This window comes from Ammospiza caudacuta, chromosome 1 (genome assembly GCF_027887145.1).
Source record: "Ammospiza caudacuta isolate bAmmCau1 chromosome 1, bAmmCau1.pri, whole genome shotgun sequence".
Classification (NCBI taxonomy): Eukaryota; Metazoa; Chordata; class Aves; order Passeriformes; family Passerellidae; genus Ammospiza; species Ammospiza caudacuta.
In genome coordinates, this window is record NC_080593.1 from 109,843,665 (window position 1) to 109,861,226 (window position 17,562).

Genomic DNA, 17,562 nt, shown 5'->3' on the forward strand with positions numbered 1-17,562 from the left:
CCGTAAGCATGGGTATTGGATGTCCACGGCTAGCTCAAACTGGATGCCCTGGGGAAATCTGAAAGTATTCCAAGATATTTTCCTTTTTACCTTGGGTTGCTTCTGCCTCCTCTTCCAACTAATGTGAAGCTTCTCTGCTCTTTCTAGGCCTGTGGACAACCTCTGCTTTCCCTTCCCCCTTGAACAACACCAGGGCTCATAACTCCACCCTCCATTCATTATCCTTCATCACCTGGACTCTTCTGCTTCCATCCTTTCTCCAGCCTCAGCTCCATTTGGCACTCCAGTGTTTCACTCCATTTATCCCCCAACATTATTTTCTCCACCCTCTGGAGGACACATCGACCAGTGAGGGCATATGGAAATGAGCAGAAAACCATCTGTGCTGTGTTAAATTGGAAAGATTTACAGGGTACCAAAGGCCAGTTGCTCCTTCTACAGTCTAATTAGAAGATAATAGCAAGTCCAACAAATTTCCTTTCCATCCAAAATCTGAGCATGTTTTTTTGCACCTTCCTTCTGCTCCTCCTTTCTCCTGAGTTTAGCAAGGCTGGCTCTGATGCCTAGGACATGTTGTGAAAGCCTGGAAGTAAACTCTTCCAAAAGTTATTACTTCCAGAATAAAAAAATGCCCTCACATTGAATGTCCCAAGCAATAAAATCTGCCTCACTGCATTCAACCAAAATCAGAGCAGTTCAAACCGTACTTGGGATTTGCTGACTGACATCCAAGTCTTCAAGGCAGTAGTATTTGATTTAATATGGTATTTAAGTGTTTAAATACTAGAAGAGTTTATCTGTATTTAGTATGGTAATATGTTTTGCAATAAAGGATATTTCCTGCAATATCAGTTCAGTAGGATGCTCTCATAAATTTGTCTTCCGGGTTGTTAGACAAATGACAAGTCAACAGAAGATGTACCGTAGTCCTAAGTGACAATTTGAATTCTTAATTATAAATATCATTTTCTCACATTATGTATGCTAACACAGAACACTTCACCTGAGTTTCTGTTCCATATATTCCATATACTTATGCACCCCACAGAAACATTTTTTTCCATGCAGCTCTTGAATGCAACAGCAACCTTCTTCTGTAACTAAATAAATCACCCACACCCAGGGGCGCCTTTCCCTGCTGGGGAGATTTTCTGCACAGCTTTGCAGCCACCATTCCTTCCAGCCTTCCCTAGAGCACTGGTCAGCACTGAAGAATACTCTAACTACAATGATTCCAGGAAAAATAATGGCCCCCTGGGAATCAAAGCCAGATGGTGTAGCTTAAAATTGAACTAAGGCTACACTAAATGGTGTTAGAAAGACTATAATGCTAGAGCCAGCTTCAGAGGGCAGAAAGAAACATCCCCTTTGCCATCCTTCATTGAGCCATGCTCAGAGCTTACTGAGGCAGCTACCAATTCTGCCGCTGTAATTCAGATTTCTCCGCACAGAAAGAATACTACATTTGAGACCCTCGCAAGTAACCAGATGAATATAGGAAAAGGGAATAAGTACTAATTAATTCAGTGCATTCCAAGTAAATGGACTACAGGCAGAAATTACTATCTGAACTGGACTAATTAACTAAGATAGTAATTTACAGATCTCAGAACACAGGAACCATTCAAGATTTCTATAATTTCTCTGTAGGTGTACTTTTCTCTTTATCAAGATGGAGTTATAAGACTCTACATGAGAAACAGAAGCAGTGCTCCTTTTCCAGGAAATAAGAGAGAATCATGTTTCTTCTTTGGAAAAACTGGACAGAGTAGTTTATTTAAGATTTTACTATAAACTGTATTCTCAACCTGTATTTAAAATAATCCATGAAAAGTAAAAATTTTGTTGAGTACATTTTGATTAGATTTTTTTAGAATTCCTTCTTACCTAGAACTTAAGTTATATGTTCTTTGATACTGGATATACAAATTGATTCACATACTACATACAATTCCACAAGAGCTTTACAGTCCACCAAGGGATGGGGAATTATGTTTCTAAAATGTTAGTCCTTTGCACACATTCATAACATCACTGCATTTCATTATTTATGCTATCCTCCATTTATATGTATGCAACATTCAACACACAAGCTTGAACTGAGATGATACCAACTTATGGTCAGTAGTTTAATACTGAAAAATTAAAATCAGGTATCACATATAAGTCAGACAAAAAAAGCAAAAAGGAGTCACCATTCAAATAGTGTATTACCACTGTTCAGTAAGGTGAATATATGCTATATATACTCTAAAATATAATCCATGCTTAAGTAGCTGGTAAAAGGGAATAAGGACACTACATCTCAAGAAAAGCAGTCTCTTGCTTCAGCAAAAGAAAGCTATAATTTTCAGGGTACAAGTATCTAAGAATAGATTAAGAGGTTGGTACATGAACAGACAACTGGTATCACAAAACAGGTACTGTGCTAGCGTAGCGAAAGCAAACAAAAGCAGCTCTTCCAATCCAGGACAGCAAGCTCCAAACTGACACTGGAGAATTTAGGATGCTATGGGGTATGGAAAGAGTACAAACAGGAAAACTGTTTGAGAAAAGAAGATGAAAAGGATTAAAAAGGCAAGAAACCAAGAACTGGAATGCAACTGTAACATACAATAAAACAACAAGGCACAGTATCACCAAGTAACAGCAATAGAATTTACTCTGCTTCTCAAAGAAGAGGGCAAAACTAAACCTACTAAATCTTAAGCATAACTCAGGGGGAAAAAATATCTTAACAACAGAAGCTTCTGGAAAAAAAAAATCACTCCCACTAGGCTTAAAAGAGCAACTAGAAGGGTATGGTAGGCTGTAGTGGCTTTTTCTTTCTTTCTTTTTTCTTTTTTTTTTTTTTTTTTTTTGCAAGAGGGGACAGGGTGAAGAGTACAGGAAAAGAATTTCAGAAAACAATACATTTGGGAAGAATTGAAACAATTTTTCCCCAGCTTGTCGGCAGCTCATAGAGAGACCCCATCTATCTGAGATTGTTTGGCTGTCTGCCTGGAAGGAACTTGTCAACTTATCTTTTTGCTTAAGGCAAGGAGACTTCAAACAAAGTGGTTACTATTTTCATTTTTTTTTTTAATAGAAGACAAAAAAAAAAGGCCAAAATCTTTTTCCTGGGTAAAGACTAATTCCTCTCTTGGAAAATATAATTCTTCTAAGAACACTTTCCTTGGCTCTACAGTTAATCCACCTTAAAAGATGCGCTGCTGTCTTCAGTTTTAAGCATTATGACTTTTTAAAAAGGAATTTTATTCTTAGCTGATGGTAGACATCTGTACATGTAGAATAATAAAACAACACTAGCAAAAAAGCCAAGTAGCTTCACCTGGGACAGACAGAATCCATGTAACCCTCCACTCCATCATGAAGAAATGATAACACCAGGCCACGCCTGAGGGCCACACTCCCAACAACACCACGTTTCTGGGTTGGGACCAATTGGTATTTTCAATGTTAATCTACAGTATAAGTCTGTGGGAATGCAAAAACCAAGTTTTGTCACTCAGTTTGAAAGCATCAAAACAAACACTGTTTTCTAAGGATTTCATTGCTAGAAGACAAAAGGCAGCAGGGACACCATGGCTTAAGCCCACAAGGTCACGCAGAAAAAAAGTCTAAAGGAGTGGGAGTGAAAGTTTACCCCAGATAAATTGGCTAACCCCGTTCACTTGATGGTTTCATGAGCACTTGGTACCAGGCTCAAAGAGGAGGGAAGGCATGAGAGTGCCTTTTTTGGCAGAGCTGATGCTTACTGTGGCTTAAATGAAACTGCAGTGCTAATCATCAATAATCACTGCTTATCTCTGTGATCAACACCAAAACACTTTTTTTTTCTTTATCATTGTGCAGCACAAAGACCTCAGAAATATTTTATAGCTACACAGCATTCGAATTACTGGTTTAGCAATGAATTTTCTTAGCAGACAACTAAAACCATGCATTTAGTAACAGGACAGACAATGTTAAAATAACATCTCTGGGAGATAAGAAACTGCTACAATAATTATCACCATAAGAATCTCTAGGAAATGATTTTGCAAACCATTCAAGTAACCTTTTGAGGTGAATGATTTTAGCTGAAAACGCTTTATTTGTATCTTAAAATTTGCAGGATATAGAACAAAGATTAGATAAACATGCTGGACATATCAAACTGCCACAAGTACTTTTCCCTAGATGAACTGAAAAATGTGATAAAACCAGTTCAAGCAAGGGCATTTAATATATTAAACGGAAGTCCCTCTTGACTTAACCTCTTCTTCTCCTAACACTACATCTTATTTATGGCTCTCCAAACAGTAATCACATTTTATTTACAGAAACCAGTCCTAAGCACTGTGCCCTCAATTTGGGTTAGGTATCTACTTCTATTAGCTGATGACTGGAGACTTATTTGCATATTACTTATTTTCTTTTTTAAATGTTGGAGGATTTAAGTCCTAAAAAATTTCAAAGTATGTTACATTTTAGAAGAGCTGGGGGCTCAAGTAATTCCATGGGTTTATTACTAAGACAATTTTTAGCAATGAATGAAGTTTCTCTTAATTTTGCTTCTGAAAGTATTACTTTTTTTCTCCCTTTACAGAAATTAAGGCAGTAGTTCTGAGGTCACCTAGTTCCTCGGTAAAAACCACTGTAATTTCAATGAACCTACTGGTATCAAGTGAAACGACATGTCAAACATAGTAAGTAAATTTAATATTAGGCCTATAGGACTTATCTTAAATGTATCTAGTGACCTGAGCATATTGCGTCTTGAAGTCAGACTTGCCAGACGTTGTAGAAGACAAATTGTAAAGTATCAGCTTCCAAGAGTCTCCAAGGGTATGACCAGGGAAGTCTGTTCCAGGGGGACACAGGACCAGGGGGCACTGGTGACACTAAGCCAGAAGGAGGCAATAGGGGACAGCCTAGATGCTGCAGGTCAACTCCCACACAGCTCAGTCACAGCCTACAAAAGGAGAAGTTTCCAGCTCCTGTGACCTCTCAACTAGAATCATCTTCTCCATTTCCTCATCCTCAAACCAAGGGCAACAAGGACAGCTCTCTTTCTCTTCCCAACCACTCCCCCCCCCCCCCCCCCCCCCGAATAAATGTGGAGCATTTTTTCCCTTTTCCAATGTAAGTTTTTCTGAATATATATTGCTCCACCAATTTTTCATGTACTGGGACAACTGAACACCTGCACAAAAACTGAATGTGTAGTTGCCTCTCATGCCCCCATGCAAAAAAAGGAAAACAAAATCAGTAGATGCTGTCATAGTGTCCTAGCCATATGAATTAACAAAGCCATTATGAATTATTCTTAAATGCAATGGGAACAAGTTCAATCCTCCATCAAAACCAAGTACCATCTGAATACAGGGTGAAAAAAAAGTCTTCAAAAAACAAACAGTACAGTGCAGTGCAAGAAAATTTTTTATAATAAGAGTTTTAAAAATCCAGATATCCTATGCTACTGTAACAAATTGAATGCAGGGACCAACAAGTCGTATGATAATTCTAATTTTATTTAAGTTTTAGTTAAACAGAAGCCAAAGAGTTTAAGAGAAGCCTGTCCTCCAATGTACTAAACAAAAGCAAATAAACAAGATAGATGATAAACATGTGGAAGTTGTCAAGAAAGCATCAAGTTATGGGTCAAATTACTCCACAGATATCTGAGATGTCCACAAAGCCTCTGTGCTGGTGGTATCAATGCACAAAACCAAAGGAAATGAAAGCCTTCATCTCTAAAACTTACAGAAATTAGTATAAGTATCTACAAGGACATCGCAAGGTTATACAGGGAGAAAATTAGAAGCCCCAAAACTCAAACAGAACATAATCTGATGACAGATTACTGTAAAAAGACAATTTTTAAAAGCAATCTTTCTAGGAAAAAGGAGGGCTAAGAAGAACCTCCACCTTTTATCAAATATGAGTAGAAAAATAGGGACAAAGGATGAGGAAAAGGTTGAGGTACTTGGTGCCTTCTTTGCCGTGGTCCAGTCAACAATTGTTATCTGGGTACCCCACCCCTGAGCTAGAAGACTGCAACAGGGAGCAGAGTAAAGCCCCCATAACACAAGGAGAAACTCTCAGTGACTTGCTGCATCACTTAGACACACACAAGTCTATGGAGACAGACAGGATCCACACGAAGGTACTGAAGGAACTGACAGAAATGCTCAGCAAGCCACCTTCCATCGTTTATCAGCAGTCCTGGATGACCAGGGAGGTCACAGTTGGACAGAGGTGAGTAAATTGGATGCACAGCTACAAGAAGCTGGAAGGAGGATCTGCAGAGCTAAAAGACTGACTTAGGGGCTGGGGAAGGACATGGAGCAGATCACCTTGAGTGCCACCATGCAGCACATACAGGACAGTCAGGAGATAAGGCCCAACCAGCCTGAGTTCATGAAAGCCAGGTGTTGCTTGACTGCCCTGATCTCCTGTTATGGCAGGGTGACCCACTTAGTGGATGAGTGGAAGGCTGCAGATGTTGTCCACTGACAGTTCAGAAAGGCCTCTGACACTGATTACCACAGTATTCTCCTGGAGAAGCTGCCTGCTCAAAGCTTGGATAGGTGCAGTGCTCACTGGGTAAGAACCCAAAAATTGTCCAGACAGCCAGGCCCAGGGAATGGTGGTGAATGGAGTTACATCCAGCTGGCAGCTGGCACCAGTGGTGCTCCGCAGGGCTCACTGCTGGGGCCAGTATTGTTCAATATCTTTACTGAAGATGGGGATGAAGGGATTAAGTGCACCTCAGCTGGGCAGGAATGCTGATCTGCTGGAGGGCAGGAAGGTAATACAGAGGATCAGTGAGCCAAGGCCAGTTGTATGACCTTATTGCTCTCTACAACTACTTGAAAGCAGGTTGTAATGAGGTGGGGGTTGGTCATTTCTTCCAGAAACAAGTATTAGGACAAAGGAAACTGGCATCACCATCCATAGGGAAGGTTTAGATTGGATATTAGAAAGAATTTCTTCAGCAAAAAGGTCGGCAAGCATTGGAACAGGCTGCCCAGGAAATTGTTGGAGTCACCATCTCAGGAGGTATTTAAAGGACATGCAGATGTAGTGCTTAGGGACGTGGTTTAGTGGTAAACTTGGCAGTGCTGAATTAATGGATTGGCTTTATGGTTTTAGAGGTCTTTTCCAACTTAAATAATTCCATGCATTTAGATAGGCGAGGCGGCCGAGATCAGAATCAGGCACATGATTACCCCTACGAAGCAAATGTCATGAAACTGTACTTAACTTCCAGCATCATCTGAATCTAGTTTAATAACCAGAAAATAGGCTTTTGACAACAATAGTATTTCAAAATGACAGTGTAATTAAATTTAAGTCAAAGCTATGCAATGATGGACTGTATGTTTATGTGTAACCAGCAAATTATATGCTTTTAAGCATGTCAAAATTTTCAAAAGAATTAACCACTGCAGTAATTCAGTTGAGGAAACGGTAGTAGGAAAAAGACTCCCCCAGGTCATTTTTCAACCAGCTGATATGATGTGATACATACCGTTTGCCTCATACAGTGTTTCCAATTCTTACTTCCCTAAAATGTTATGCATTTTAATACCATTCAAGGACGAACCAACAGTCATGCTTCACTCACTTCTGAGAAGCAAGGGAAGGGACTGTGGGACTGGGATGAATAATGAGACAGGAAGTCAGTTTGTCATCCTATGTTACTAGTTCAGACTCAGTTAAAGCTGATCAGACATTATCATCAGGTTTGCATGAGCAACGACAACAGATAATTAGTGCCCAGTCTACTGTGGCTCCTAACTGGTGGGAAAAGGGAAAAAGTGCAGCAACAGCCTTGATTCCATAGAGAGTAAAGAGAACTTCCACAGAACAGGGCAGATCTCAAAACCTGTGTGATCTCCATTTCAAGAGGAACTGATGGTATGACAGTCAACCTGTAACAAAGATTTGGTATTTCAAGGTGGCACCTTTGCAAGGCATTTGGCTGCTGTGCTCTGCACCCCTGTTTCTGCACCCTGCCTGCGCTCATCACATACCAAGGCATTCTCATGCTGGTGTCTATTACAGGAGTATATAGGAGAGCCATCTATTAACTCCCATTTGGTGGAAAAGTGAGGAATATTCTCTTTCCTCTTTATTATTTTCTCAATTGGCAGAACATTTACTTCAATACATAAATTTCTAAGCCATCTTTTAATAAAAGAAAAGTCTGTGCTGGTAGAATATACTTTCCTGAAACTGAATAGAGAAAGCTTTAATAACTCAAGTTTAAATACACTAAAGCTAATCAATTCATCCTGCATTCAAGTTTCCATTATACTTCTAAGAAAGCACAAAACAGGTCTGTAAAGTATAATTAATGAGAGACTGCTACATACAAGCATGTAAAATCAAGACTACAGCTTTTACTTCATTTGTTTTGCAGATTCATAGAATTTTTTTCATTTAAATCTCTTGAACTGTGTAGCCAAATTTATATGTGAAAGAAACAACAAATTAATTAAATTAGTCCTTATTTAAGCTGTATTTGAAACTGTCTAAAATTGATGTTCTTAGTTCCACAATTTCCAAATTAGATTTAAAAAATTATGTTAGCGGTTCAGAAAACAGACAAATTAATGCAAATTTTTTAAAAACGTTGTACTTCTGGAAGCTTGTACACTGAAACTTAACTGGCTGGGAAATCTAGGAAACATTCAGAGCATCTGCCTCTTTGTCCCACTCTATCCCTGCAAAACAGAGACACAAAAAGAACAGTGAACTGAATTCCCAGCCTGGACAAACCTGGGCAGGTGTACTGACTGCAGGGCATCCCTGGCGGAGGAAAGGGCTCGTGCTCACGGAGCAGGCCATCCCCAGCCTGGGCACGGTGCCATTTGGATGCAGGTAGGTGCCAGGGTGAGAGAGCAGGGCACTGTCCCTGAGACAGCCCTGGCTCGGTCCTGCCTCTCCTGGCACGCCTGCTCACAGAGCCTGCAGCGCTGCGGCCACCGACCAGGGGCTCACAGACAACCAAGCACTCTCTCGTGCTGCTGCCCAGCCCACTGCCAGCTTCCTACTGCTGTCTCTCCTCAGACTGCCACAGAAAAGCAGTAAGGGAACTATCTCTGCACTAACATGAGCACCAGCACTGGGTGTAACTGCAGTTCTTCCACGAGAGGTAAAGCGAAAACGAAGCTTTCTTTACCTCCTCATACATACAGGGGCTGTAAGTACAGACTAACGGCATACACACTGTCAATGGTAGTAAGAAACGTCGCTGGGAATGCTGTGCCAAGAATTAGAGGATAATAATGGGAAGTATTACAACACACAGTGCTCTCAAATTACAGTCACAGGTGCATGTGCTTCCCCTAATGCCAACTGATTTTCCAAGTCCTATGATAGTGACCAAGAAATAATCACAGAGCAGCTGATGTTCTCTCCTGAAAGAGTTTAAGGATGAAAATGCTCCGGGGTGACTTATGGCTACAATTAGAAGAAACAAAAAAGTTCAAAATATGTTTTCTAACAGTACCATTGAGAAGAGGCTGTCCTCCATGTACACTCCTTGAGACTACTGCACTGTGAACATCTTCAGGAAATCCAGTCTTGCATGACAAATCTTCACAGGTTGCTTTTATTGGTGCCTGAAACACAAAACAAAATGTATGTAATACTTGCAACCCAGACTCACCAGAGAAACATTCCAGTTGGCACATACTACACTTTGCTGCTGTCTTGTACAAGCAGAATCTTTGTTTCTGAACGACTGCAATTAGGACTGTGAGGGCAAAGGGTTAATCTTTCTGATAACTGGAATGGAAGGAACAAATCCCACTTGTCTGGTAAGATCTAAATAATACACCATCTTGATTCTTCTGACAACTGAACATTTCCACTAAACCAGACACCTAGACTGAAGCGGAATCATAAAGGGAACAAAAACATTCCTTCCTCTGGAAATAAATGTTGCACAAAACACATCTCAACTTTTTCACAGCCAGATTGCTTGGAAGGGATCACTTCAACCACTGGGGTAAAATGCTTTATATAGAATATTTCTACGTGAGGCCGCACCAGAACAAGTTAACTCAGACAAAATGTTACATTTGCAATAACTTAAGAGAACTTACATTTGTGTTAGTGTTCAAACAGATACCATATAAAGCCAAATGTTTCCAATGCAACTCCTATTTCAAAGGGACATTAAGTTAAAAGGAGAGCAGCTCATTAAATTTGCACATGGAAGAGCTGAGCCACTGAAACTGTTTGTTCTCTCACTTATTAAAAAAGTTTACCCTCAAATCACATTCTTAAAAGAGCTTCATAAATGCCTTTCCATTAAGAAATATAATACAGCATTTGGAAACTTGTTTGTACTGTAGTTCTCCATGTTCCATGGAAAATAGTTCTGGTAGCAAAGCTATTTTCCAGGAAAGCTTGTTGCCTATTTGGAAAAAAAAACAAAACCAAAACCAAACATTTTCTGTGGCAACGGATTAAGATTTCCTTTCAGTGGATTGGTTTTGTCTCGTTTTAGTACTGCACAAGAGAACTGTACATTGGCAAACCCCTTTTCACACTATACAGCAGAGAGGTCAGCTCCCACTGCAGCCTGGGCTGAGATATAGCCAAGAAATCGTGACAGCTCCCACACAACCTCCAACACCTCACATGCCAAACGAAGGCCTATCCACATGCATGCCCAGATGTGGTATATATGGCCTTGGACAGCACAAGCAACTGTGTGATTATATCATACTTAAATCTGATCAAGACTTAAATTAGATTTTCCTGTTTGCTTTCCAGATGGGCTTCCATCAAGCAGACTGACTCAAGGCCACTTAAGCATCCCTGCATCTTGCAAAGAAAGCCCTACAGGAAAAAATAAAAAAAGGAGGGAGAAAGAGAAGATTATGGTGTTCCACCCATTCACCCTACTAACCTCAGGGAAAGAGAGCATTAAAGCAGAGGTGGGACAGGAGCAACTCAAACAACAAGGGCTTCCTCAGGGAAAAGGGACTAGGTGGAAATGTAATCTCTCCACTGACAAACATGGCCAAACTCAACATGTCAAGCCCTGTTGGAACAGTTTTATCACTAATACAAGGAGGCATCTGTAACTCATTGCATTGCATTTACACCAACAGCATCCTAACTGTGCAGCTCAACACTGACATTACAAAAGCAAAAACAACTTAAAATTTACTAACTTGCAAGTTAATGCACTATCCTGGTATGCCCTCAGTAACTTGTAATTATCAAGTTTCAGATTAACTTAAACTGTTGTGATTTAAGATCTACATGGGTATCTCACCTGTGTACAATTGCTTAAGTAGTTTATTATGTTTAGATGGAGACCCTAAAGAGAAAGCAAATAAAGCAACAATTAAGCTACTATGGAACTATGTTCCCTACAAAACTGGAACCAAGATCTGTAGCTATGTGCCAACAGTCTATTTATATATTGAGTTTTTAAGATAAAAAGATGGCAAATCAAAAATAACTAAAATTTTAACCAGCCAGTTTCCTCAGCTTTAAAACTCAAATCACAGGTTTGATAAGGTTTCCACTGAATGAAAGAAAAGAGTAAGACTCATTTAAACTACTGCAGAAAAGGCAACTTCAAAGAAATGTGGTGGAAAAGGAAATAAAGTCTTCCATGGTATCTTTGAAACCAAGAGCTACTGGCTGGGCAGCTGAGGAGATAGCAGGATTTTCAGCAAGACTGCACTGATGTGTTTGGGAATCTTTCAGCCTTTCCAGTAATCTATATGTACTAAACAGCTCTTATAAACTGAAACAATGCCCACTGAAACAAAGGCTGGGGAACATGAATAGAGAGCCTTCTTTATTCTTTCATTTGCAGCCATCAATTTTATCCAGAAACAAAAGACTGTACTCTGCCCTCCAAAAACAGCCCTTTGTAAAGATTGTTTCAGAACAAAAACACAAGGGAAGGAAGAATTCGAATTTTCAGCAATTCTTAATCGCCCTGTGTTAAGCATTCTGAATTAAGTAGAAGTTGCAACTTCAGACACACTGGGTCACATTAAGTTCAGCCTGAGAGTACTGCAAGACTTAAACCATTTTAACTCTAAGAAAAGAAGGATGCCGAAATATTTTTATCCCCTTATCTGGGGCAAAAGGCGAAAGCTAGTGAAGATTATGGGACACATTATTATAATTTACAGGATTTTGTGTGATTAGTACAATTCCCAAGACACTTTCAAATTTAAAACAATATTACTTGTACATTCATCTGCAGAAGGACACTCCTTTAAAAAAACTCGATCTTTTTAAGACAGAAAGCAATTACCTTAGCTTGTACCCACATTAAAACCTGCTCAGTGGAGTCACAGAGTTTTAAACAAGCTCAGCACTTGGTAAAGTCTCCTCTCAAGCACTACCAGACTTTGTGATGGCAAAATAAAATTACTTCTAAAAAACTATTCTGCTTTCCTCATTCTTTATGACTTGTTTAGCCATTTTTAACTGCTAAATGAGTGATAAGCATTACCATCTCCAGATGCTAGAGAGATAGTCACACATGGTATCAAATCATGCATATAAACTCAGTACTGTAGATCTCAAATATAAATCAACAGGAAAACGGCAATTATGAAGCAACATGATGTAAATTAGAAGTCTTCTGTCAAAACTGTTATTCAATCAATTAAAAGAATTCACCATTTTGATATAGTTAGGCAGTTAAACCTGAAGTTTTGACATCCTGCTCCTCTGTTACTTTAGTTTCATCCCTAGATATGAAAACTGTGGTTTAATTCCAAAGCTGTATTCTAGCTAGATTAAAAAAAAAGAAAAATAAAACAGCCCACCAAAAAAAAAACCTGAAACCAAAAATACCATTAGCAACCTGTTTACAATTTCAAGTGTATAATTCTAAGGGATCTGCATTTACATCTTTTTCGTAATACCACCAGTAAAAGTCTTCCAACAAAACAAGCCTCAAAGTTTTGAAAAGTTTCTAACCGAAACAAGCATTGAGCCAGGCAGAATTTCTTCAGTAGTACTGACAGATCTGGACTCATAACCAATTTCCATTGTTTTTAAAAAGTAGACACATTTAAAATTCCAAATATTTGGAAATATCCATTTAAAGAAACATGTACTTCAAAATGCGATCTCACCAGCTCCTCTGCATATGCCATACACCACTGCAGTTCAGTAGTAGCTATCAATCTGAAATATCAAAGTCTCTTCTACTTTGCATCTACATGTACTACTTCACAAGATTTCTTAACAACAATTTTAACAAGGCATGTTGTTTTTGGAAGACTGCTTTCTTTTATATTGTAACTTAGTCCTATAGAAAAAGAAGTCTAGGTAGTAAAATGAGAAACCAAGCAGGGTATGTATCAAAGAAAATATCATACTACACAGTATAACTGAACACAGTACAGTTACCAATTGCTAAGTCTAGCCAAATCACAGGACATTATTGTGTGAAGTTCAAAACAATGTCTGACATAATTATATGTATGATGAAGCAAGAATGGGGTATTGGAGCTCTTCCTCCTTAATAACCAACATTCATTCACAACTACCACAGTAATATTCAACTTAAGCACAGATCACAGAAACGTTTGTGACTGTTTAAAGACTGGGTGTTTCTTCATTAATTTAAAAGCCAGGATGATACCCAATACTCACTTGCAACTTAGGTTCTAGAGAACTCTAAAAACTAGAGATTGTTCTGTCCATTTTTAGTTTTGTGTATAGACATTACCTGACACAATGGGATATGCTGTACGAGGTGGTATTATTTAGTAACTACTTTCTATTTACTGTCATAAGGCAAAAGAAAGATACCCTGGATGATAGAAACATCTTTGAAAAGCTTTAGATACTAGAATTCAAAATGCTCAGCAACTCTCTCAAATCCCCAACTTTGCTGCAAACAAAGCTGCCAACAGTTTATACTCTCACAGTACTCAGTACTTCAGCAAAAGTAGTCAAGTACAATTTGTTTTCAACCATAGAGTACAACCAGAGAGAAAGAAAAGTGCCTTTCATTCAAGTTGTTCTGGAAGCCAAAAGCTCCCAAATGGGTGCCAGGCCACATCCTCCCAGAGGTCATTCAGTTACAGCAGAAAGGGCTTTCGTTACGCCATCTTCGCTTCTAATCACTGCTCTACTTTGTGAACCACAAGATTTTAGATCAGAAAATCCAATTTCTTAAACCAACACTTAGAGCTCTCAAACACCTTCCCAAATTAAGAGAATACACAATTTGAATGCTACTATCTGGCTTAAAGTAACTTGGCTTAAACCACCAAAGGGGGGTAAGTCATCTATTTCCACCCTTCCTGCCCATGGGCAGGGACACCTTCCACTAAGCCAGTGAGACTTGCTCAAAGCCCCACCCAACCTGGCCTTGAACACTTCCAGGGATGGGGCATCTACAGCTTCTCTGGGCAACTGGCTCCACTGCCTTACCACCCTCCCACGGAAGAGTAACTGATCTCAGCCTACTGTTTTCAGTTTGTGCCATTCCTACACTTTTTGGAAACATGGTATTTAATTAAATATACGAATAATGACTAAAACCAAATACTTTAAGTGAAATGCTGAAAAGATCTGGCAGCGAATCACCTTCCATCTTGGAAGCTGCCGATACTGTATCTGTTTTCATAAGTCATTTAAAAATAGAAAGCCTAATTTCCCTTCTTTATTCAGACAGAGCTCCCATGATCTTTCAGCAAGAAGTGCAGGATCAAATCAAATGATGAATCATGCACACTTGGATTATATACCTCTCAAGGTGAACAGCAACATGGTTCAACACCCAGGTGAAAAAGGTCCCTCTCAGCTCACTCACAAACTACAAATGCACTTGAGGAAAATACAGATCTTCCTTGAACTCATCCTGCAATAATGTTCATGTTTCTTTCCTCTCAGGATTCACCTCACTGTATGCCACTGTTGGCCAACGAGAGAGTCTCAGTCTGTGGCAGGTGAGAAGTCCTTTACCACTGCTCCTGCAAAGGATGTCAAGTATTCTTTTTGCCTTCATTATTCTCCATCCAAATTTTGGACAATGCTCTCAGGCACATGGTGAGACTCTTGGGGATGGTGCTGTGCACGGCCAGGAGCTGGACTCGATGATCCTTATTGGATCATCAGCTTATTCTGTAATCTGTCTCACTGAACCTTACACACAACTGGTGCTACTGGGTTAATGGAAGCACACAGGCTACTCCATAAGGCCACTATGGGTTCCCAGCTTTCATCCTGAGACCCTCTATAACAAGAATTTAAAATAAAAAAATCCAGGGAACATTAGAGATTGCACAGCCTTTGGGAATAGACTTGTGCTTTGTGTGTGTACATTGTTTGAGGTAAGTTACGCTCTCATTCTAATGGGAATGCTGCTGACTACTGAAACTATTGCAAGCTTTCTGAACTTTTTTGTTAACCTAAAAAAACACTTACAAAACCAATGAAAAACAGAGTTTAACTGGTAAATGATTTTGTTAAGCAGGAAAAGCCATTCAAAAATTCCTCTTCCTCACCACATGACAAGTCCCTTACACAATACTGTCTGTATTGAGTAAAAATAACTTTACTCACAGCTTCCTCAAGCTATTTTTAAATATAAACATGCAGTTCTGTCACAACTAAACTGTCTCATGTGTTAGTGCTCAGTTATTAAAAGAAGTAATAAAATACATTATTGATATAAAAGCATCAGTGAAACCAAGTAAGATAGAACATGACAGGGTTTGTCCAATGATGTTTCTAGGAAGTCCTTCAACTTCTAGAAACAGAAAGGAAAATAACAGGAAGTTTTTGAATTACACATTCTTGACTCAATGTAGCTCAAAAATATGATAATTTTGGTAAATATTTTAAAAGCTGGTATCAAAACTATACATTCATCTTTTCAGTACACTGAGCTGCATGCCTAGGTAGCAGTACTACCGTGGAAGAGAGAGAGCAGTAGAAGGCTGTGGTGGTTTAACATGGAACAGGTTTTCTGGGAGGTTGTTGTCAAACCAATGGGTGCTCAGATTTTAATGTTGGCACCTGGTTTGGCCACTGAGATTTGGATCCGCCTCTGAGAACACACAGGGTTAAAAGCAGGGCTCCCCCCTGGAAGGTTCTCTTTGGATTTCCAGCGGGAGAGAGTTTGATTCCTCCCCACAGCTGGGCAGGGGGAGAGGAAAGCCACGCGGCCTGGGAGAGATGGGCCTGACCCTGAGGGGCCCAAGGGTGGAAGCATGGAAGAACTACTGAGAGGTATTCCCTCCCCCCACCTTCTGGGAGACAGAGCTTGGGAGTTACCTTGAAACTCAATAAACATGTGCGGCAGCAGGGCTGAGAAGAGTCCAGCCGCTTGTGGGAGCTTTCAACCCCTTTGTGCACAATGAAAACTTTAAAGAACATTAACCCTTCCTAGAAGAGTGATGAAGGTCTGGGCAGAGAGGGAGAGATGTTGAGGGAGAATGGAGGAGCAGCATTTTTTGCTGGACTCTTTTTTTTTTTTTGTATAGCCATGGACTGTTTCCTTGTGATACAGAGACTGCTTTCAGGGGGGGCAATGCCTCAGAACCAGGAGGGTTCAGTGTGGGCACCCCTCGGCCCCAGGGAGTGCAAAAAACATGGGGGGGACAGATATCCCAAAGTTGAGACTGTGCCTTTTTGGAAGGAGAGAAGGCATCCTTAAAAGGAATCCTGGAAGCAGCCCTGGTCCATGCACAGTGGTGAGAGTACTGGGCATGGAAGGAAGATGTCACCATGGCAAATGATCTCCGGGCAGTGCTACGTGTGACAAGAAGCCCATGGCACAAAGAAGGACTCCTCCTCCTGGTGAACTGAGGATTGAGTATTCTAAAGGGTGGTGCTGGACCAAGAGTTGGTGATTTGGGAGATGTATTGTATTAGAAATTTGGTGGGGGGAGGAGGAAAATGTTTTTGTGAAATTTTAATTTTCCTTGTGTGTGTTTTTTTTTCCTTTCCCTTGTAGTTTAGTAAATAAAATTTTCTTTATTCCTAAGTAAGAGCCTGCTTTGCTTATTCCTGGTCACATCTCACAGCAGACACCAGGGAGAGAGTATTTTCATGGGGGTGCTGGCATTGTGCCAGTGTCAAACTATGACAAAGGCTCTCTCGAAAACACACATTTATTAAAAATACATAGATCAACAGCATAAGAATATATGCCCTCTGGTACATAAGCAGAGTATATATTTCTGAGCTTGCTAGAATATCTGTCCAGATAATTTTGCTTATTAAAAAAATTCTGATTATCTCCTGTTCTGTCAACCAATGACTTAAATTAAAAAAACTCACTGAATTACACAACCTTATCTGTCCTATAATAGATGTAAAAAGGAGTTTTTAAAAAAAGTATTTTAACAAAATATATTTAAATAATATATTCAGTTTAATATCTAAGGAAATTTAGCTCTGCAATTATCTGAATTTTGAGGATGTGTCAGTGTTACTACTATCACTTAGACAAGAGAGACAAGGATTGGAGAGCTCTCTGCTGCAATACCCTGCCACATTTAACTTTTCCAATGGAATCTTTGAAGACAAAACAAAACCAGACCATGAAGATCTACA

At 39.6% G+C, this 17,562-nt stretch overlaps 1 protein-coding gene across 1 annotated transcript in view; it reads right to left on the bottom strand.

Moving 5' to 3' along the window:
• CDH2 (cadherin 2) overlaps window positions 1–17,562 on the bottom strand; it is a 115,106-nt gene that overhangs the window by 93,930 nt on the left and 3,614 nt on the right. Inside the window, exon 2 of the mRNA XM_058802602.1 lies at window positions 9,506–9,617. Within this exon, the coding sequence (XP_058658585.1) occupies window positions 9,506–9,617 (112 nt within the window). The remainder of the gene's footprint in view (window positions 1–9,505; window positions 9,618–17,562) is intronic.